The 22855-nt window shown below is 49.6% G+C and overlaps 1 protein-coding gene across 1 annotated transcript in view; it reads right to left on the bottom strand.

Moving 5' to 3' along the window:
• Positions 1-22855, bottom strand: part of TRAM2 (translocation associated membrane protein 2) — an 83911-nt gene that overhangs the window by 13297 nt on the left and 47759 nt on the right. Inside the window, exons 3-4 of the mRNA XM_021098825.1 lie at positions 5002-5111; positions 4429-4545 (exon numbers count right to left, since the gene is read on the bottom strand). Of these exons, the coding sequence (XP_020954484.1) occupies positions 4429-4545; positions 5002-5111 (227 nt within the window). The remainder of the gene's footprint in view (positions 1-4428; positions 4546-5001; positions 5112-22855) is intronic.

Consider the following 22855-nt stretch of genomic DNA (forward strand, 5'->3'; position numbering starts at 1 on the left):
TCAGATCTGGCGTGGCTGTGGTGTAGGCTGGCGGCTGTAGCTCTGATTAGATCCCTTGCCTGGGAACCTCCATATGCCCGGTGGGGCCCTAAAAAAAAAAAGAGACCGAAGAAAAAGAAAGAAACCAAGCTGGTGGCTCTCACGAGGAGGCCAAGGACCAGGGACTGTGTTCAAGAGGAGGCCCCACGGTTCAGAGAGGAGCCTCCAGGTGATAACTGAGCCAAGTGTTCCCAGGGGAAGGCCAGTCCACCTCCCGCCCCCCAGTCACTAAATGTCCCTGCAGGTGTGGTCCACGGCCCCAAACCTACAACCAGGGCCTCACTGTCACAACATCCCGACTGATGGGTCGGGTCCTTCACACACAGGCCCCAGTGCAATCGGGGGACTTAGGTGTGAAGGAAAGGGCCTCCCCCTACACCCTCATGACCCCATTTCTACTCTGGCCTCACAGTCCAGCAGAGGTAGGAGGCTCCGGGGTGTGCGGGGTGGCAAGAGGGCGTTCCCGCACCCACCCTGGGGCTACCCCTCTCTGCCACCCACATGCCAACTCTGGTTCCCGGGCTCCCACCCTCCCTGATCCAGGGAGATGCGAGAGGGGAGGCCACTCCTTCCTAGAAAAGAAGCCCCGATATATCTGAGGGGGAAAATGGTACTTCTGGGATAGACTGAATGAGAGAAGAATGTCTGCCAAAGAAAAGACTGGCCAAGACAAGCAGCTCTGGAGGAAATCTGAAGCCCGGAAGAGCCTGTGATTTAAAACAAGGAGCCTCCCCGCTCGGCCCTCTTCTTGGGAGACAAAGAGGTCAGAACTGTGAAGCCAAGCGGCGGGGAGAACGCCCCAGAACAATGCTGCCTGCCTGCCTGCGAAGGCCAGTCCCAGGAGGAGCGAAGCGAGCAGGGCAGCCAGAGGAAGCATGACTCACTGCTCCGAGAACAGTCTTTTCCAGACCTCAGGCCAGCCAGCCACCCAGGGAGGCCCGGGCCGGGGCCCCTGGGAGCTCAGCACACCAAGTGTGGGGTCCCCGGGGCCCAGGGTGGGCTAGTGCCCCAGACTCCACCTGCGAATGGGTACAGCTGTCCCGGGGGATGTTGAGGTGGCTGGCACCCTCCCTTCCCTCCCCCACACCCTTCCTTTCCAGTGGATGAACAGAAAGCACTCAAGAAGAGCAGAATCCAGTCCTGCCACAGCCAGCTGCTGCCTGGATCTGTGGTCCTCTGGGCCATCGCTGAGGTTCTGCTCCAAGAGCCCAGTCGTCAGGAGTCACCCTGCACCCCATGCTTGGCATTTTTTTTTTTTTAAGGGCCGCACCCGTGGCAAATGGAGGTTCCCAGGCTAGGGGTCAAATCAGAGCTGTAGCCACCGGCCTACATCACAGCCACAGCAATGTGGGATCGGAGCCCATGTCTGTGACCTACAACACAGCTCACAGCAAAGCCAGATCCTTAACCCACTGATCAAGGCCAGGGATTGAACTGACGTCCTCATGGATACCAGTCAGGTTCATTAACCACTGAGCCACGATGGGAACTCCTTTTTTGTCTTTTTCCCACATGCAGCTTTGAGCACCGGGCTACGGGTTTAAACTACCAAGGGAGGCACCCAGGGGGAAGCCAGGCAGGATGACTAGACGCCCACCCACCCTGCTTTCCCCACTAGAGGGTTTTGTTTTCCCTAAACAATAAGCAGGAGTTCTGAGCTAAAGGCAGAAGGCTGGCATTCTCATAAAAGCATCGGATGGCCCATCTACAGCCCCATCCCCCTGCCCGCATCGACGCGGAGAGAAACGTCTGAATCCAGCATGAAGATAAAACTAGTTATTCTGTGTGGGAGGGGTTTAGGGTCAACTTTTACTTTCTTTTTGAACTTCTGCTTGGTCACTTTTCACACAACAATCACCTGTGACGTTCATAAAAACCAGCCTCTCACTACTTTAAAAACGAAGGTTGGAGCAAGAAGAGGCGTTTGCGGCTTCTTCATTCGCCCTCACAACCATGTTTAGTGAGCACCCGGTATAGGCCAGGGCACTGCAGTGAGCACGGTGCCAGCTCGGGGACCAGTGAAGACTCATGTGAACCAGGAAACCCCACAGTAACTTTAAGGCTTTAAGTGCGGCAAATACATGTGGGGGGCGGTCTCTGTGAAGGTGACATTGAGGTGGAGACCTGGATGGCAGGAAGGGTGGTGACAGATGTCAGGGGTTGGAACTTCAGCAGAGGAAGCCCCCCGGGCCCCCCACAAAGCCTGGAAGAGTCAGAGGAGCAGAGCTAAGAACAGCGGGGGAAGGGCTGGGGCCTGCGAGAGAAGAGATGCACAAGGCCAGCAGGGCCCAGAGCACGGAGCAAGGAAGACAACGACTTTCACAGTAAGAGATGCGGCCTTTTGAAGCAGAAGACGCGAGACTGGGTTTATGCTCTAAAATGATCTGCCTGGCTGGGCAACCAACTGGGGTACAGGGTACAGAGGAGAAGTTGCCTCCTTCTAGAAGTGATCCAGCAAGAGAGGACGGTGGCTTGGATGACAGATCAGGGCTTCCAGGCTGCGGCACTACTGACATCGGAGGCCACACATTAGGCTTTAGCTCTGGTGACCGGGCTGTGCCCGGCAGGACATGCTATAGCATCACTGGCTCGCCCACCAGAGGCCAGCAGCATATTGTCAAGTGTCCCCTGGAGAAACCCCTGGCCTGGGTGCAGCAGGACAGGTAGAAAGCGGACCCTCAGTGGGGGGGAGGGGGCCCTGCTGATGAACCAATAGCAGGGTGAAAGAAAGAGAAGAATCGAGAAAAAGCTCATAAGAGAAACACGTGATTTTGAAAAACTAGCTGTTTTTACTCCTTTTACAAAACGACCCTCTCTTTTTCAATCAGCTTCACTCCGGGCAGAATGGCTCGGACGGAACAGGTGAGGGCTGAGAGCTACCAGTGTTACCAGGACCTGAGGCCACTGCAACTTTCCGGGGTCCCTCAGTCTCCATTTCCTGCTAGAGATGCTGAGTCGGGAACCAGCCACCACCACAGTAAAAGCCTGCTCTCAGTGACCCCAGAAATGTGTGACAGCTCCAGACTAAGGAGCACGGTTGTCCCCAAGGCCGTGGCGGCCCAGGAGAAGCAAGGGCACAGCATCGAACATTTCACAGCTGGAAGGAATAGGAAACCCTGGGCTGCGGGCCTGAAAATCAAGTCTAACTGGTCACAGCTAGGGTGGACGGGGTGGGGGAGGCAGAAAGGGCAAAAGTGATTCAGAGACGAGGCAACACTTCTGCCTCAAGTCCAGTTAAGTGTCTGTGGGACCTGAGGGTTGCTCTGCCCCAAACCAGCTTGGGGCCTCCAGAGGCTGCGCGAACCAAACACCCGGTGGCTGGAGAGGTCCGAGGTCCTCTGACCTCCCTGACTTCCTGGGGTGGCGTGTGCTGCACAAGGGCAGGGAGTGCTGGGCACATGGCCCACACTGCAAGCCCCGTTACACGGGGCAGTGTAACGAGGCAGGCCTAATCCAGGGCACGGAGGCCTTGGGTCCTGCATTGAAACTTCCTTGGGTTCCATGACTAAAGACACCACACAGGAGGGCAGGTCGAGTCCTGTTTTGAGAATATGAATCCAGAGTTCAGTTCTGGGGACAGAGAGGTCCTGAGCAGGGGCAAGCTCGTCACTGTCATGAGGCAGAGGAAGGGGGTGAGGGGTCAGTGGAGGAGGGAGGGAAGCTTCCTCAAGGTCACAGTGTTGCCGAATTTTCCCAACCCCGGGACCTGGATCTCTCCCAGGACAATTCTAGCTTCTGAGGAAGAGACCAGGTTACAGACAGGAGGTGCTCCAGGTAAAGGGGCAGGGATGGAGGCGAGGGGGCTAATTAAATACTTCCCAGCACGACAGACTTGTTACAGCAACCCCCCAAAGGACTGTCCACATTCCTTCGTATGAAGGGATTTTGCTATATCAAAGGCTGCTTGAAACAAGAGCCTTATTGTGAAGAGAGGGGAGGTAGGTCACCTGTCTGGTCCCTCAGGCATCTGTGGGAATGACCCTGACTCCCACGGGACCTGATGTGTGCAGGGGGTTGCTGGCCTTGTCGAGGGAGGCCAGTGTGGTGGAGCCGAATCAGACCCTCAAGTCCAAGCTCTATCCTTGCCATTGTGGAATGGTGGGGCCACCGCCACATCTGAGCTTGGATTTCTTCGATCCATAACCGGGGTGTCGGAGTGAACCTAAAGCTGAGCTGGTAGGGCGGCACCGTGGCAGGGCCCTGGGAAGGGATCAGAGCTGTGTGGCTACGTGGTATCCTCCCGAGAACGTCACATAACTATCACAGGTGTTAATCTGCCAACAGGACACCACTCCCCAGCTATCAGATGGCATCGAAACCATTTGACCCTCTCTCACCACGACACCATGGCAGCCAGGCCCAGCCATCCGCATCTCAAGGACCACTCACCGTCACCACCACGTAGAAGCACCAGATCACCGAGCTGAGATGAAAGACGACCAACTGTCCAGACTCGTTGAATTTGCTGTGCTTGACCTTGGAGAGATGAAGCCGTTTGCTGATTTTCTAAAGAACAAAGAGACTCATGCATGTTAATATACGTGGGTATTGGTAACGGGCACGTTTCCAAATCCTGTTTGCTGCCCACAAAAGGGCTCACATTTGAAGGCAGCCGTCGTCCGAGTCGAGGGCAAGCGTCATGTGTGCATCCAGTGCTTAGCTGAAGGCAAGCATTTGGAGAAAGCGGTGAGATGCCGAGAATATCCCCCAACTGTGCTGTGTGTGACCCACCGCCCCCCTCCAGGACGCTGTCCCTTCACACTTCAGGTGGCTCCCTCCCGTGTAATAAACACTGTGGTCCCATGTGCTGCGGAGGCTGTGAGGGGGACGGAGGCCAAAGGGCAGTGCGGGAGGTCTAGGCCCCCGGGACCAACCAGGATCTACAAACTGGGGGCAGAAGACTCAGGGCTGCGGCCGCTCCCCCCGCAGCTTCCCCTCTCAGAGCCCCGGCCTGGCACTTACGTCTAAAATGTACTCCTGCACCACCGCGTGCAGGATGATGGTGATGAAGATGTAGAACGAGATGGTGACCAGGTCCTTTGGCCCATAGTGGTAGTGCACGGTCTCGCCGTCTGCGGGGGGAAGGAGAGCCACATCAGAGCCACATCAGCAGCCCCGGGGAGGCAGTGCCCTAGGACCCCCCAATGCAAAGGAGTGCTGAAGAGGAAGGGCCCCCCTTGGGCTGTAACCCTAGACTCAGAAGAGAGCGTTTCTTCCTGAGAATCCCACCCGACCTCTGGACCCGGCCCGTGGAGGCGCCAGTGGGAGAACCAAGCACATGGCACATCCTGGCCTGGGCAGGAGGGCACAGTGGCTGCAGCCAGGGGTTGGAGACCGCCAATCTACATTGCTCCCCGGCTGTGTGACCATGGGAGAGGGACCAACCTCTCTGAGTTACTATCTCCCTATGCCCCTCCCAACCCAGAAAAAAGGGACTGCAGTTACACTTCATCAGGGATGCATGGTACAGCGTTGTGTGTGGACACAGAAGCCTGAGGTTGTGTCAAAGCTCTGGCATGTATCCTCCACCCTCTTTTTAAAAAATTTGAGGAATAGGAGTTCCCATCTTGGCTCAGTAGTTAACGAATCCAACTAGGAACCATGAGGTTGCAGGTTCGATCCCTGACCTTGCTCAGAGGGTTAAGGATCCAGCGTTGCCATGAGCTGTGGTATAGGTTGCAGACGCGGCTCGGATCCTGCGTTGCTGTGGCTGTGGTGTAGGCCAGTGGCTACAGCTCTGATTCGACCCCTAGCCTGGGAATCTCCATATGCCGTGGAAATGGCCCAAGAAAGGGCAAAAAGACCCCCCCCCTAAAAAAAAAGAGGTATGGCTGATCTATAATATTGCGCTAGTTTTGAGTGTACAGCAAAGTGATTCAGTTTTATATACATATTTTTTCAGATTATTTTCCATTATAGGTTATTGTAAGATATTGAATATAGTTCCCTGTGCTATGCAGTAAATTTCTGTTGTTTATTTTATATAGTTTATATCTGCTAATCCCATACTCCCAATTTATCCTTCCTCCTCTTTCTCCTTTGATAACCATAAGTTTGTTTTCTATGTCTGTGAGTCTATTTCTGGTTTGTAAATAGATTCAATTTTATTATTTTTTAGATTTCACATAAAAGTGATATATTTTTCTGTCTTACTTCACTCAGTATGATAATCTCTAGGTCCATCCATGTTGCTGCAAACGACATTATTTCATTCTTTTTTATGGGTGAGTAGTATTCCATTACTATGTCCCATTACATAGTACCCCCCTGACACACACAATCTTCTTTATCCAGAAAAAAAAAGATGAAAACTCTAATGGGAAAAGATATATACACCCCAATATTCACAGCAGCACTATTTACAACAGCCAAGACATGAAAGCAACCTAAGTGTCCATTGACAGATGAATAGATAAAGAAGATGTCACTTATTTCCCATGTGACTCTGGAGCACCTCTACGGGTGACCTTTCTGTGCCTCAGATTCCTCATCTGTAAAATGAAGAGAATAGCAGTTCCTGTCCTGTAAGGTTATAGTGAGAATCAGATGACTTAAAAAAATGCAAAGGGCTTAGAATAGTAACTGATACAAAGTAAGTGCTATGTATGTATTTGCTATTACTCTGCTCGTTGTCGGGCTACTATGAGGATTAAATGAGATAATCTGTATGCAAGATACTTATCACAGTGTCTAAACCATGGTACAGCATGCACTATATGGTAGTTTATTAAAATATTACTAGTAATAAATGAGATGGAACCCCAGATACCCAAGTCTTGCAAAGCTTTGCTCTTGCAGCCTTTCTCTCCTCGGACAGAGGAGGCCTCATGCCTCTGTTCCAGCTGGCAGGCCCCAGGGCTGCAGGAGCTCAGGATGCAGGCCTGGATCCCTGGTGCTCTGTGGACACCCTCCCCCGAGCAGACACCCTGGCCGCCTTTCCAGCTGTGCTGCCTTCGTGCTGAGTCACACACTCATGAGTCATCTCGCTTTGCTGGGATGGCAGTCCAGGGTGGGTGAGTTTCAGGGTGGCTGCAGCGTGAAGGAGAGCTGGGAGTCATCCCGCGACCCCACCACCCTGGAGATGGAGACTGTGCTGGTGGCCAGTGGCGGTGGAGGGGCAGGGAGGACGTGGAGCACATGAACCTTGAGATCAAACTGTCCTTTTTCCTCTCCCTCCTCGCTTCCTCAAAGACCCCGCTCTGTGAGAGGCACTGGGCTGGACTGTTGACACATGGAGACAAAAGACACTGCCCCAGCTTCAGAGAGCCCAGACCGGCTGGGAGACTGACAAATGTACAATGACCTACATTCGGGCAGCCAGGCTTGTGATACCAAGAGGTAAATGCAGCCACACAGCGTGCTAGGCGAGGGAGGGCCTGATTCCAGCTGAGGCAGAGGAGGTGGGGTGGCTCATCAGGGGAAACAGGATGATAGCGAAACTTGGGAACAAGTAGGGGTTAGTCAGGTGGGCAAGAGGTCCTGGGCAGAGGAGACAGCACCAGCAAAGGATGCACTGCAAAGGATGCAATGCTGTAGGCAGGCATGTGAAAGGGCGTGGACTTTATCCTGAAGGCAACGTGGAAACATCGAAGACCTCAAACTCAAGAGGGAAATGATGAAATTTGGGTTCTGGAACATTTACTCTGGCAGCAGTGAACATCATGGGGCCTGGAGGGAGATACCAGTGATGCAGGTAGGAACTACGGGGACCTAAATTAAAGCCGGCGGGGGGGGGGCATCAGCCACAGAGGCCTGGTGAGACTAGGCGACTGACCCGTGAGGGGGCTGAGACCTGGGAGGAGGGTCAGCACTGAGGACCAGAGGAGACACAGGAGCAGGGAAAGTGGGGGGCACGTGGGAAAGCCTCTCCTCCCTGCCGTTCCATGGTGAGGCCAGCATTGCCCTTTCCCTGCCTTCTTCGTAAGGGAGGATCAAAGAAGAGTTAGAAGGCAGCATTTTCTGAAACTGTAAAATAGCTAAAACACGCCAAGTTTCGCCATCAACACCAGCATTATGAGGCAAAACGAGATTTATATTCAAACAGGCACTGTCCAGAAGTAGTGAAACAACCTGTGTCAAGACTTGGGATTATCCACCTTAGAGCCTCTTCAAGTCACCTCCATTCTTCACCCCAATACTATGATTTCGAATAGACAAGACGAGAGCCTTAAATCTCATCAGCAAAGACTCAAATCCTTTGCTGATGAGCGCTCCATGCATGTTTGTTCATCCACCAGCAAAACACATGCAGGGCTCCATGCTGGGTGCTGGGGGAACGGCAGAGAGAGAGGTGGGCATGGCCCTACCTTGGCAGAGCTTAGCCAGTGCATCCCCAATTCTCTATACCTAAAAACCAGAGGCTAACAACAACAGCAGCAGCAAAAACAAAAACCCAAAAAACAAAAAAAATCTAGAGAAGAAAATGGGCAAAGATTTGCAGCAATATGGATGCATCTAGAGAGTCTCATACTAAGAGAAGTCAGACAAAAAAACATCATATATCACTTACATATGGAACCTAAAAAAAATGACACAAATGAACTCATTTACAAAATAGAAAGACTCACAGACATAGAAAAAAACTTACATTTACCAAAGGGGAAAGGAGGGGGAGGGGACAGAGAAATTAGCGGTTTTAGATTAGCAGATACATACTATCGTATATAAAATAGATTTAAAAAAACAAGGCCCTACGGTATATAACAAAGGGAACTATACTCGATACCCTGTGATAAGCCATAATGGAAAAGGAAAAAAAAAAGTTTTTTAGAAAAGGGCAAAGGACCTGAATAGACATTTCTCCGAAGATGACGTACAAATGGTGCAGGAAAAGATGCTCCAAAGAGGACATACAACAGGTACCTGAAAAGATGCTCAACATCACTACCATTAGGAAATGTAAAAGAGAACTGCAGTGAGATACCAGCTCACACCTATTAGAATGGCCACAGTTTAAAAAAAAAAAAAAAACAAAAAACAAGCAGGAGTTCCCTTCGTGGCTCAGTGGAAATGAATCTGCCCAGTAATGATGAGGGCCCAGGTTTGATGGCTGATGCCTGGCCTCACTTAGTGGGTGGAGGATCTGTCATTGCCGTGAGCTGTGGTGTAGGTCACAGGAGCAGCTTGGCTTGGATCTGGTGTTTCTGTGGCTGTGCTGTAGGCTGGTGCTACAGCTCCGTTTTGCCCCCTAGCCCAGAACTTCCATATGCCACAAGCAAAAAACAAACAAACAAAAAAACCCAAAAAACAAACAAGTGTTGGTGACAGTGTGTATAAGTTGGAACCTTTATGCACTATTTGTGGGTATGTGAAATGGTGCAATCACTGTCAACGGTATGATGGTTCCTTAAAAAATTAAAAACAGAGCTACCAGATGATCCAGCAATTTCCACTTTTGGGCTACACACTCAAAAGAATTGGCAGCAGATCTTGATGAAATATCTGTACACCCATGTTCACAGCACTACTCACAACAGCCAAAGGGAGACACCACCCAAGTGGAATGGAAAGAAAATGGGGTCTATACATACAATAGAGTATTATTCAGCCTTCGAAAGGAAGGAAATCCTGCCACATGCTACACATAGATGAACCCAGAGGACACTGTGCAAAGTGAAAGAAGCCAGTCACTGGAAGACAAACACCAAATGATTCCATCAAAGGAGGCTCCTGAAGGAATCACATTCATAGAGACGGAAAGAAGGAGGATGGTGGCAGGGGACTGGGGGCCAGGGGGATGGGGTGTTGCTGGTTAATGGATACAGTTTCCGTTTTGCAGGATGAAGAGTCCTAAAGACTGGACAACAGCATGAATATGCTCTAACACTTCTGAACTCTACACGCAGAAATGGTTAGGACAGTAGATCTCACGTTATGTGGATTTCACAATTAAATAAACACCAGGGCCAACTGCAGTTCCCAGTGTGGTGCGACAGGATCGGCGGAATCCTGGGAGCACTGGGACACAGGTTCGATCCCCAACCCGGACCAGTAGGCTAAGGATCCTGAGGTGCCATAGCTGCAGCTGAGGTCACAACTCTGGCTCAGATCTGATCCCCTCTGATCCTTGGCTCAGGAACTCTATATGCCATGCGGCGGCCAAAAAAACCCCTCCCAAAACCCCACCAATGCCCAGGTGTGACCAGTGCCATGATATGGACGGAAGGCTGGGCAGGAAATGGGGGGTGGTCGGTCACTAAGGTGTGCTGGCAGGAGAGCTGGTGAGGGCGCAGTGGTCTGCACAGAGATGGCAGGGAAGATCCAGGCGGGCTGAGGATTGGAGTTACCAGGGTGGGCAGGCACCTCGGGGGCCCTGACAAGGCAGGGGAAGTCATGGATCCAAAGGCGAGGGAAGGTTCTGGAGATCAGTCACAACCACTTGTAGAGACCAATCTTCCTGCCGGATGGATGGGTGAGGGGGCCAGAGAGAGCAGTCGGGGGTGGGGGGGCGGGGACCCAGGCTGGGTGACCAGGATGGGGGTTGTAGGTGCCTGTGTGGGAGAGTGACAGAGAAGACAAATTCGGAGAGATGGGGGTGGTGGACTCAAAAGAACCAGCTGGTGGACTGGCTGTAGGAAACGGTTCTCATATTCTTTTCAGAATTTCTGTCCTCTGTAGCCCTCCATGGTTTCAGAATTCTTCCACGTGTTATCTTGTCCACTCCTCGTAACCACTCACGGGACGGAGGGTCCAATGCCCCAGCCCAGCCACTAAAGCCACCTCAGGGTCAACAGGAGGTTGGGAGCCCTTTTTTTTTTGGCCAAGCCCATGGCATGTGGAAGTTTCCAACCAAGATCAAGCCTGAGCTACAGCAGTATAGCAGTGACAGTGCCAAACCCTTAACTGCTAGGCCACCAGGGAACTCACGACCCTTTCCTGTAAGAAGTTGCTCCTTTGCTCCCTTCCTCCTACACCCTAACAAGCAGCATCATACCCACGTACTTACAAGCCATACTCTGATTCATACAATTTATCTCTAGCGCTTTCCCCTTATCTGCTATCTTCCTATTTTGATCAGAACAGGAAAGCAGATTGGTCTGGTCTCCTTCTGCTTGCCACAGAGCTATGGAGGTTGGAAATTCATGTTTTTTAGGAGGCCATAAACAAATAGGGTTTTTTTTTTTTCCTTTCTCTTTTTAACTGTTTGGTTGCTCACTAATTATTTATTTATTTATTTTTTATTTTGTCTTTTTAGGGCTACACCCGTGGGGTATGGCGGTTCCCAGGCTAGGGGTCTAATCGGAGCTACAGCTTCCAGCCTGCATCACAGCTATAGCAACATAGGATCTGACCCACGTCTGCGACCTACACCACAGCTCACGGCAACATCAGATCCTTAACCCACTAAGTGAGGCCAGGGATCGAACGCACAACCTCATGGTTCCTAGTTGGATTCGTTGCCACTGCGCCATGACAGGAACTCCCACCACCATTTTTCCTTAAACATGTGGCCCTTTTGGTTTGTCTTTCACATCTCCACTCAGAAAGAGAAACAAGTTTAAGAAAGCTCCACTTCCCCTTTCACCTTATTGAAAGAAGAACAACAAGTGGGACCCGTGGTGACTGCCAGGTAGTCTCCATGTCAGGGACAGACTAGGGAGGAGTGGCAACTGTGGAAAACTGCAGAGTGCATGTTCCCTGGGGTGAAGGAAGGAGTCAGGAGAGGCCCAGTGTGGCCAGATCGCCCCTGTTTCAAAAGCAAAGAGAGAGATCCTCTACAGAAATCATCAGAGTTTAAAATGGTGGTGACTGATTTCACAATTTTAAAAACACTTTATGGGCCAACCCCAAACTGGCCAAAGAAAACACACGCACAAGCCAACTCTGACCACAGGCCACCACTTTGCAATCCCCGGCCCAGATGACGCCTGGCACCTTCCCAGCACCCATATTCTGTGGGTCTTCTCCCTAGATATGGCCACGAAGTAGGTCAGTGTACCCCCTGAGGGGTTAACCTGGCCCTGGAGGAAGCACCTTCAAATAATGACCTTCCCTCTGAGGACAAGTTATCTGGTCTCCTGTCAAAGTGATGCTCGCTTTCTCTCTCTGGCCACAGTTTAAAAAAAGAGCCAACATGATAAGAGCCTGGTTGTGCTGACAACCTCAGGTGGAGCCAGCCCTTTAGGGAGCCCTGACCGCCTGTTTAGCTTCCTGTGATTAAGAGATGTTTTCCTGTCTCCCCTGGTGTCACCTGTAAGCAGCATCTCCCACCTGCCTTCGCATGTCCCGTCTTATCCAGATATGGCTGTGCGATCTCTGACCCCTTCCCCACCACTGGAGCTGGCTGGTGGCCACTTGTGGCTGATGTCCCATCTTCTCTCCCCTTAGAGTCCAGGCACTTGCCACTGAGGCTTCTGCCTTTGTCTGAATAAATGTCCAAATAAAAAAGGGTGGTTTAGGGAGTTCCCGGCGTGGCGTAGGATCCCGCGTTGCTGTGGCTGTGGTGTAGGCCCGCAGCTGTAGCTCCAACTCGACCCCTAGCCTGGGAACCTCCATATGCCGCGGATGTGGCCCTAGAAAGCAAAAAAGCCAAAAAAAATTTAAAAAATAAAGAGCATCACTGCACAACCTGGATGCCTCTTTCTCTCCCCATTTCCTTCCTGACCCCTGCAAACCTCATTTGTAAGTGTTGCTCTCTATTGGTTTGTGCTTACAGCCAACTCTATTTCTCCCCGATTTTGAATCTTTCGCAAGATCTATAAACCCAGAATTTAGATATGAAAAAACACCATAAGCAAAATAAACAGGCAAAGAGGATGAGGGGAAACATTTACAGTTGGAATCATAAACAAAGACAAATCTCGCTAATGTGTGAAGAGCTCCTTGAACTTGAGGATGAAAGGATGATAAACCCAAAAGAAGAATGGGCAAAGGATATGAAAAGACAATTCACAGAGGAAAGCAACACAGACAGATGGCCCTTATATATTTAAAAGGATGCTCAGCCTCACACAGAAGAAAAATGAATTAGAACTACAATGAGATACCATTTCACACCTATCAAATTGGCAGAAATCCAACACTCCAAAGCTTGATGCTCACTCTTGCTAAGGCTGTGGGGGAAACAGGTTATCTCTCTCTCTCTCTCTCTCTCTCTCTCTCTCTCACTGCTGGCAAGATGCAAAATGTACCACCTCTTCAGAAGGGCGATTTGGCGATCTCCACCGAGATTACAAACACATCAACCCTTTGATGGGAATTTATCATCTATCCACACATGCTACTCTCAAAATGGCACATGTACAAGGTTACACACAGTTTTTAAAAACAAGCTAATGGAAACAACTCGAGTAGTTTTCAGTACAGGGTAAATAGACCAGAGTTACAACACCGGGGCTTAGAACAGTTATAAGCAGGTGTGGCTGTGGACCTCGCAGAGCCGAGGTGCGCACTGCCTTACATCCCCTCCAGGGCCATGAATCAGAAGCTTGGGTACAGCCCAGAAATCCAAGCTTCACAGCCCCAGGCAATGCTGACGCAAGCTAACAAGCACTGATGTCAACAACGGAGCTGTCTCAAAAACCAGGGAGAAACGGCAAGAAGAGAAGAGGCAAGAACAGGTAAAGCTAATCAGGAGAAGGGAAAGCAGAAGAGCAGGTGCTTTGGAAGGGGGGGTGTTGACTGAAGGGGCCTGAGGAAGCAGGGAGGGTTGTTGTCTCTCAGCCCAGGGAATGGCACAGGTGTACAAACTCACCATGCTGTGCCGCCAAGAATATGTGCACTTCACCGCTGCTTAAGCCACACAGTCTGTGATACTTTATCATGGCAGTCCTGGCAAATACACACACACACACACACACACACACACACACACACACACACACACACTCTCTCTCTCTCACTCACACTCACTCCCTCTCTCCCCCAGGCTGCCCAGAGAATGAAAGCATCTCCAAAGTTACCATTTTAACCCGAGAGCGCATGATTTCTAATACAATTCTTCCCGTTTTACACAAGTTAAGACAACAGGAGAGGATTTTTTATGATGCAAAAATGGAGCAAAAAATGAAATGGAGCAAAAAATGAGAGATGCATTAAAGAGAATTTGGAAATCAAAGTCCTGGCCTCTGCACAGTTTTCCTGATGTGCCATTCCTCTTTATAAGGCTATATAACCCTGCCTCTGGCCTTTAAGAAAGAACTATCACAAAAGCCCCTGGTGCCAGGTACACACTCTGCCCCACTATGGTTTACAGGTGTGAGGCTTCCACTCACAACCAGCCTGGGCAGACAATGTGCTTACGGTGGGGGAAAGTGGCAAGTTTTTTTTTTTAATTCAAGAGCCATAAAGAAGATCATGGACCCCAAAATGTCTAAAATCCACAACCAGTTTTAAAAGAACTTGGATAAAAATAACAATGTCAACAAGCTCGTTGGCAAACTAAGGACAAAAATTATTTTAGTAAGAACAATTGAGCAAGAAAACCGGATCCTGGCTAGCCAGGAGGAGATCAGGAGAAAGGGGCGTGGTGGGGGAAGGGAGGCAGCCATTCAAAGATGCTTCTGGCTTGGCTGGCTTCAGGCTGGTTAACAATTAGCCACAGCAACTCAGTGGTTCTTGCTTAAACCTCTGGAAGCTCCACATGGGATAAAGTCTCTGGGCTGTAATGGGGAATTGGACAAATATCAAGCCTAGGCTGGGAGAGGAAACTTTGAAGGTGCTGTTACCTGGGGCTGCCCTCAGGCAGGTTTGTCCACCTTTCTGCACAAATGTTATACTTAAATAACAGGTGCTGGGAGTTCCCATAGTGGCGCAGTGGAAACGAATCGGACTAGGAAGCATGAGGTTGTGGGTTCCATCCCTGGCCTCGCTCAGTGGGTTAAGGATTGGTGTTGCCGTGAGCTGTGGTGTAGGTCGCAGACGCGGCTCCAATCTGGTGGTGTTGTGGCTGTGGTGTAGGCTGGCAGCAACAGCTCCGATTCGACCCCTAGCCTGGGAACCTCCATATGCCATGGGTGCGGCCCTAAAAGGACAAAAGACAAAAAACAAACAAACAAATACATAAATAAATGCTATAGTCTGAATGTTATTCCCATGTTCGAATCCTCAGCCCCCAAGGGGATGGTATTAGGAAGTGGGCCCCCTCGGAGGTGTTTAAACCATGGAGCCCTCATAGAGTGGAATTAGTGCCCTTATTAGGGAGGCTCCTGAGAGCTCCCCGCCCCTCCCACCACAAGAGGACACAGCAAGATGTGGACACAGCGAGGCGTCCAAGACCTGGAAGACGACCCTTCCCTGACCAGGCTGCACCCAGATCTCGGGCTTCCAGAACTGTGAGAAGTAAATTTCTGTCGTTTATAAGCCACCCAGTCCACAGTATTTTGTTCTAGCAGCCTGGAGTAAGAAAGTTTTTTATTTGTTTGTTTTGTCTTTTTAGGGCCACACCCACAGCATATGGAGGTTCCCAGGCTAGGGGTCTAATCGGAGCTGTAGCCGCCGGGCTACACCACAGCCACAGCCATGCAGGATCCAAGCCGAGTCTTCGACCTACACCACAGGGCTCGCCAACACCGGATCCTTAACCCACTGAGGGAGGCCAGGGATCAAACTAGCATCCTCACAAGTCAGGTTCCTTTCCACTGAGCCACGATGGGAACTCCAGAAAGTTTAATGAGTAGCTTTTGTTAGCTGAGAAAGAACAAACAAAAGGCCAAGTCCAGGCTGGCTACAAGCTCCCACTCTCTTTCAGATGCCACCCAACATGGTGATGGCCACTCAGATTCCGGTTTATTTTATCTTATCCACACAGACAGGTAAGAGCCACAGGAAATCCTGATAGCAGTTTGGCCCAAGGGACCAGGATGGCACCAGGCCTCTGCCTTGCTGGCTGTCCCCTGGGCCATGCCCACCACCCTTCCCACAGCTTCCCTGGGCCCTGTGCGCAGTGTGAGCACCCCACCCCAACCCTTACTCGGGTTTCCTTGGGCATGTCCGTCACCTCCCTCCCCAGGGGTAAAAGGCCAAGGCCACACTACATGAGGCTCACGTCTCCTGCAGCTGCACGGGCCACAGGTCCGGGCTGGGCAGCTTTCATCCATAATCAAGTCAGGTTTCCACCTCCAGAGCCACGGTTGCCCACCTGTCTTTTCCCTTTTTGTCCCCCCCCGCAAGCTCATCTTACAAAGAGGGACCGAGTTTGATATGTGATGATGCCAATCTTTCAAGTATATGATACAAACATGAGACCAGATTGGGTTCCGCCAGCCGGCAAGGGAACAAAACACACTCTGAGCCCTGGACAAAGGCCTTTGGCTGAATGAGGCTTTACAACCATCTGTCTGAGGTGGGTTTTAGGGGGCCGTGTGTCTCATCCTGGAAGGGCTGTGAGAACAAGGGCCACACTGTGGTGTCAGAGGGGTCCAAGCTTTTCATCTCCAGCTGCTAAATGCTTCATGGCAGCTGGTGGCCATAAAACCACCTGGGACCAGCACAGCCAGAGGATGGGTCCTTGTCCCCTTTGCCTCCTGCAAAACCAACCCTTCTCTAGAAGGGGCCCCTCCTGTCCTGGGTGCCCAGGAATATCTAAGTGCTCAGGACTCGTGCCCGTACCATTCCCCCCAAACCACACCCACCCAATAGCAATCCCCACCTCCCCCACCTCTCGGACCAAACAGTTACAGAAAAACCCAAACTGGAGGAGAACAGAAAGATGCAAATGAGCCACTAGATGTAGGGGGTTTCCCTCGCTCATCTTTGGGGTTGGAAGCATAGGGTCATTTGAAAGCTTACGGAGCTTTCCACTCAGGGCAGGTTGAACAAGCCCTTCAGACCCCGGGGGTCTCGTGGACACGAAGGGTCTGATGCAGCAGGGTCACTGGTAGGGCCCAGAGTCTGTTCCTAATAAGTTCTCAGGTGGGGTGGGTCTGCAGGCAGTTTGAACAGCAAGCACTCAGGAGGCCTCCTGGGCCTTCCCTTCTTCGGGAATTGCCAGAGTGGAGACAGGGACCATCACCCACGATTTGGCAGCAGGGGACAGAGACCCAGATGCTAAGCGGTGTGCCCCAGACAACTCGGCAAGTTAGCGGCACAACTCAAAACCACCTAGTCATCTGCAGCCCGTCTGGGGCCACCTGTTCCACATCAGAAGGGAAGCCAGCAGGCCCCGCGCCTGTCTGTCTGCAGGAAGACACAAGCCTCTATTCTTTGCTGACCTTTTTTACAGTCTATATATTTCTGGCTGTAATGCCAGCTACTTTGTGGTGTTTGCATCAGAAAGATGCAGAGGGTCTAATGGTTAAGACCAGAGACATGACATTTTAGTCCTTGCCAGAGCTGGCCTGGGAGTATGACTGCAGATTAAATACAGGACAGTCAGTTAAACCTGAATTCCAAAGAATAATTTTCTAGTGTAATTATGCCGCACATATAATTTGAGATATACTTACACACAAAAAGGTATTTGCTATTTATCTGAAATATCAATTTCATGGGTGGTCTTAGATTTTTATTTGCTATGTCTGGCAACCGTAACAGGTGGGAATGAGGCGAGTAGAGATGTGGTGACAAGAGCATTTCCTACTTCACTGCTGTTGTCCTTCAAGAAAACCACAGGGGAGTTCTTGTCATGGCGCAGCGGAAACGAGTCCGACTAGGATCCATGAGGTTACGTGTTCGGTCCCTGGCCTCGCTCAGTGGGCTAAGGATCTGGTGTTGCCGTGAGCTGTGGTGTAGGTTGCAGATGTGGCTCGGATCTGGCATTGCTGTGGCTGTGGTATAGGCCGGCAGCTACAGCTCTGATTCAACTCCTTGCCTGGGAACTTCTGTATGCTGCAGGTGCAGCCCTGAAAAGACAAAAAAAAGACCAAAAAAAAAGAAAGAAAGAAAGAAAGAAAACCACAGGGACACTGGCACCCCCATGGGATATACAACTTACTCCTGCAACCACTGTGCTCATTTCATCTTATCTCTCTGAACGGAGCTTAATCTTTTTGTCTTTCTAGGGCTGCACTCACATATGGAGGTTGCCAGGACAGGGGTCAAATCGGAGCTGTAGCTTCGGGCCTACACCACAGCCACAGCCACGCAGGATCCTTAACCCACTTAATCTTAACTAGCTTATTATAATGTGACAAGACCACAGATTTATAGCTGGTGTTATGAGTTGCACTGTGTTCCTGCAAAATTCCTACGAAGCCTTGTACCTCAGAAAGTGAGCTTATTTGGAGTTAGGGTTGTTGCAGATGGAACTAGTTAAGATGAGGCCATGGTGGAGTAAAATGGGCCCTAACCCAACGCAGCGGATGTTCTTATAGAAAATGGAAACTGACGCAGAGTGCGCCACGGACACAGAGTGAGCGCCACGTGGCCAGGGAACATGGCCTTGCTGACACTGTGATCTTGGACTTCTACAACACGAGGCGTTTTGGTGGCTGAAGCCACTTGGCAGGCCTATAAGTACATGCTGGGAGCTGGGAAGAAAGGAAGTGGGGGGAGGAGCAAAAGGAAACCAGCAGGAAACCACATCAGCATTCCCTTTGGAGGTTTCCTTTTTTTCTTTTCTTTTCGGCTTTTTAGGACCACATCTGCTGCACATGGAAGTTCCCAGGCTAGGGGGTTGAATGGGAACTGCAGCTGCTGACCTATGCCACAGCCATAGCCATGCAGGATCCAAGCCGAATCTGTGACCTACACCAAAGCTCACAGCAATGCCGGATCCTTAACCCACTGAGCAGAGCTAGGAATTGAACCCACGTCCTCATGGATACTAGTCAAGTTCGCTGCCGCCGAGCCACAACAGGAACTCCCCCTTTGACGGTTCTCTGTAGAACCTGAAAACCTCTGCCACTGAAGGATTCAGAAACGGCGGACCACTCTGGTGGACCAGTGGGGATGACAGCCCCTGTGCTAACATTCACAATTGAAACACCGGATTGCACAAGTTACAGGCTGCTCAAAGAAGAAACCTTAGAGATAGAACTGAACCTGGTTACACATCCCCAGGCACCTGCAGCCCTACAGACATGGGGGTGGGGAGAGGGTTTTAAGTTAGAAACCTTAACAGCCTCCCACACCCCCATGTGTGAACTACTCCTTTCTTCAATCTTCGACAATCTATAAACCAAGCATCACCCCTCATGCCTGGTGACTGAGAAGCTCACGACAAAATTAAGCAGGCGCTTCTGATGGCATCATCTCTCAGCATGACATGCTTGTCCTGTTGCAAACAGCCCCAAAGGGGGAGACTGAAACGAAAGCTGGGTTACTTAGCAAAACTTTATCTTCTCTTTCTAAAGTGACGGACACCTCTTCAATTCAGTATGGATTTTATGTCCCATCCCTTCTCTGCTCTGATCTGGAGGAGGATCTCGGGCATAGGATTCAATAGCCCCACCAGAGAAAAAAAGGCCAAACCTCGCTGGCTCTGGTCACACTGGGCTTCCTTCAGTTACTAGAACCTGCCCATGTGAGCCTTCACGCATGCGGATCCCTATGCCCAGAATGTTCTTTCTTCTGCCCAGACTGCCCTAAACCTCCACCAGCTCCAACACACATGCTCAGTTTAAAGGGCAATTTTCCAGGAACATCTTGCCATCACCCTTTGATGAGTCCTTATCTCACAACCTTGTATATTTCCTTCATCCTCCTTATCACAACCATAATTATTTCTTGTTTGCTGTGTATTATCTGTCCCCACCCTGATACATGGTAAGCTCCAAGAGACAGAGATCAGACAGGGTTTATAAATTATAGTCCGGCCCCAGCACATAGCAGGCACCCAAATATTTGACTAGATAGATCGATTAATTAATTAGTTAAAACAAACAAATGAGGTCATGACAGGAACTTGGGGGATGCTCTTCCTGCTCAGAGGCTCCAGGTTCACCACTGCAGCTTGAAGCCATCGAAGCTCATCCTTATTTTGAGAGAAACATTTTTAGGATATCACTGGTCTCCTAATTTCCCTGGTAAAGTTTCAAACTAAAACAACAAACCAACCCTCGAATCATGATCTGACTTTACGAATAGGCCCTTCCTACAAGGCTCATCCCTCACACACGTACTTCACCTGCTGTGATCCCCAGGACAATATTTTGTCCCAGAAAGTTACATAGCATGGTTGGGCTATGATCCGGCATCTCCTCTCAACTGACTTCAAGCGGCAATGTCATGAAAATACAGGCACAACCTTTGATAGGCGGATATCTCTTTATAAATTAAAAAACTGGCATTCTGACATTAAAAAAAAAAGAAGAAGTCTAAGTTCTTCCTATTTACAGAAACTCAGGATTTATGAGTCACCAGAATTAGATGACTAAGGGCATTTTGGCAATTCAGATACAAACCCTTTAACACACACATATACCATGTGATCCAGAAACCCTGGTAATAGGAATTTATCCTAGTAATCATGAATGCAGGTAGTCACAAGAATACTTACCTGTAGCACCGTAAAAGCTGGAAGCTGAAATATCCAATAATATGGGATTGAATGAATAACCGTGATTATCCCTATGAATAAATACTCTGTAGGAGAGTTCCCTGATGGCCTAGTGGTTAAGGATTCAGCATTGTCACTGCTGTGCCTCAGGTTCAATTCCTGGCCTAGGAACTTGCACATAATGTGGGCGTGGCCAAAAGAACCCCCAAACCAACTCTGAAGCTTTTCAAAATGTCTTACTGAATGGAATCATAATAATGACATGGAAAAAAAGGTTCATCGCATGCTAATAACAAAAAAGGTGAGTTACGAATCAAGATTCCAAAACATTAACTGTTAGATTTTGGGTGGTGGGGTCACAGGAGATTTTTATCTTCTTCTGTTTACCTGTATTTTCTAAATTTCCTCTGAGAGTCATAAACATACTTTGGAAAATGTTTACAAATGTCAGGGAGTTCCTATTGTGGTGCAGCGGAAACGAATCCAACTAGTATCCATGGGGATGTGGGTTCGATCCCTGGCCTCGCTCAGTGGGTTAAGGATCCGGCATTGCTGTGAGCTGTGGTGTAGGTCACAGATGCAGCTTGGATCCCGAGTTGCTGTGGCTGTGGCATAGCTCTGATTTGACACCTAGCTTGGGAATCTCCATATGCCACAAGTGTGGCCCTAAAAAGTAAAAAAAATAAATAAATAAAAATTAAAATTAAAACAAATACATTTTAATCAGTCACAAAAGGACAAATACTATATGATTCCACTTACATGAAGCCTCCAAAGAGTCAAATTTATAGAGAAGGAAAGTAGAATGGTAGTTGCCAAGGGAGTGGGGGTGGGGGGGTTATTGTTTAATAGGTACAGAATTCAGTTTTGCAAGACGAAGAATTCTAGAGTTGGACAGTAGTGATGGCAGTACATCAGAGTCAATGTACTTCATGCCACTGAACTGTACACTTAAACATGACCAAGATGGTAAACGATCTGTTATATTTTACCCCTATGTTTTTAAAACCAAAAAAAAAAAAAACCTTAAAAAAAATTTACATCAGTAACTCATAACTACAGCTGGATCTAGAGGTGCATTATGAGGATTTTCAAGAGACACTAGAGAAGGCTGAACCTGGCCTTGGCTCACAAGGCATCAAGGAGCACAGACCATGTGGCCGCCAGCCTGGCGTGTGCCCAGGGCTGAGCAGGTAAGTCCTTGTCTCCTGACTGCGGTGCTGGCCAGGGCCTTTCCTCGTGTTCATCATGAGCATGGAGTTCTCTCTCATTCCTGACAGTATCTCTCATTTTGATTCTAGATAAAGGACTGAGTAGGTTGCCCCCAAGTCATGACATCCCCCAGAGCCTAGCTACCAGGACCACGGGGGCAGGCAAGACCAGGAAACACCCCAGCCAAGGCCATGGGTTAAGGCCTTTGCCCCCCATGTCCTCCAGCTAGCCACTGGCAGAGCCAGGCCAAGAAAGAACTAGATCTCCCAGTCCAGACAACTCGCTTATCCACTGCAGGGGAGAGAGGGGAGGACCAGTTTCAGGAAAGACTAGCCCCTCTTTATTCACCAGGAGGGGACCAGCAATACCTGGTTCCTGGTGGTAGAATTGAGAACCCCACACGTGAAGAGCAGAGCCTCAGGCTGGGGGCTATAGGTGGTCCACAGCTGCATCTTTGAGCCGTTTGTGCCAATGTCTGTTTTTGTACCAATACCACACCATTTTGATTATTGTAGTTTTGTAGTACTGTCTGAAGTCTGGGAGGGTTATGCCTCCTGCTTTATTCTTTCCCTCAGGATTGATGTGGCAATTCTGGGTCTTTCATGGTCCATGTAAATTTTAGGATTACTTATTTGAGTTCTGTGAAAAAAATATCATAGGTAACTTGCTAGGGATTGTGTGAAATCTGGAGATTGCTTTGGGTAGCATGGCCATTTTAATAATATTAATTTTTCTAATCCAAGAGCATGGGATATCTTTCCATTTCTGTGAATCATCTTCAATTTCCTTTATTAACGTTTTATAGTTCTCAGCATATAAGTCTTTCACCTGCTTGGTTGGGTTTATTCCTAAGTATTTTATTTGGGAGGGGGAGTAGGGGTGATTTTAAAAGGTGGTTTGTTTTTGTTTTTATTTTTTAACATTTTTTTTTCTTTTTTTTTGGCTGCCACATGCAGTGGCTTAATGTGAGACCTAAGTTCCCAGACCAGGGATTGAATCCAGGCTGCAGCAATGAAAGCGCTGAGTCCTAACCTAACCACTAGACCCCCAGGGAACTCCCGACCGTCCCCTTTCTGATATCTCATTGTTAGTACAAAGAAATGCAACCAATTTGGGTATGTTAACCACAGCGGCACCTTCACAGCAACAGGGAGTTGGATGCTGAGTCTAAATATCTAAAAAGATCACACACAGACACAGAAAAAGAAGTTTTCCAAGACCTTTGGG

Source organism: Sus scrofa, chromosome 7, assembly GCF_000003025.6.
Source record: "Sus scrofa isolate TJ Tabasco breed Duroc chromosome 7, Sscrofa11.1, whole genome shotgun sequence".
Classification (NCBI taxonomy): Eukaryota; Metazoa; Chordata; class Mammalia; order Artiodactyla; family Suidae; genus Sus; species Sus scrofa.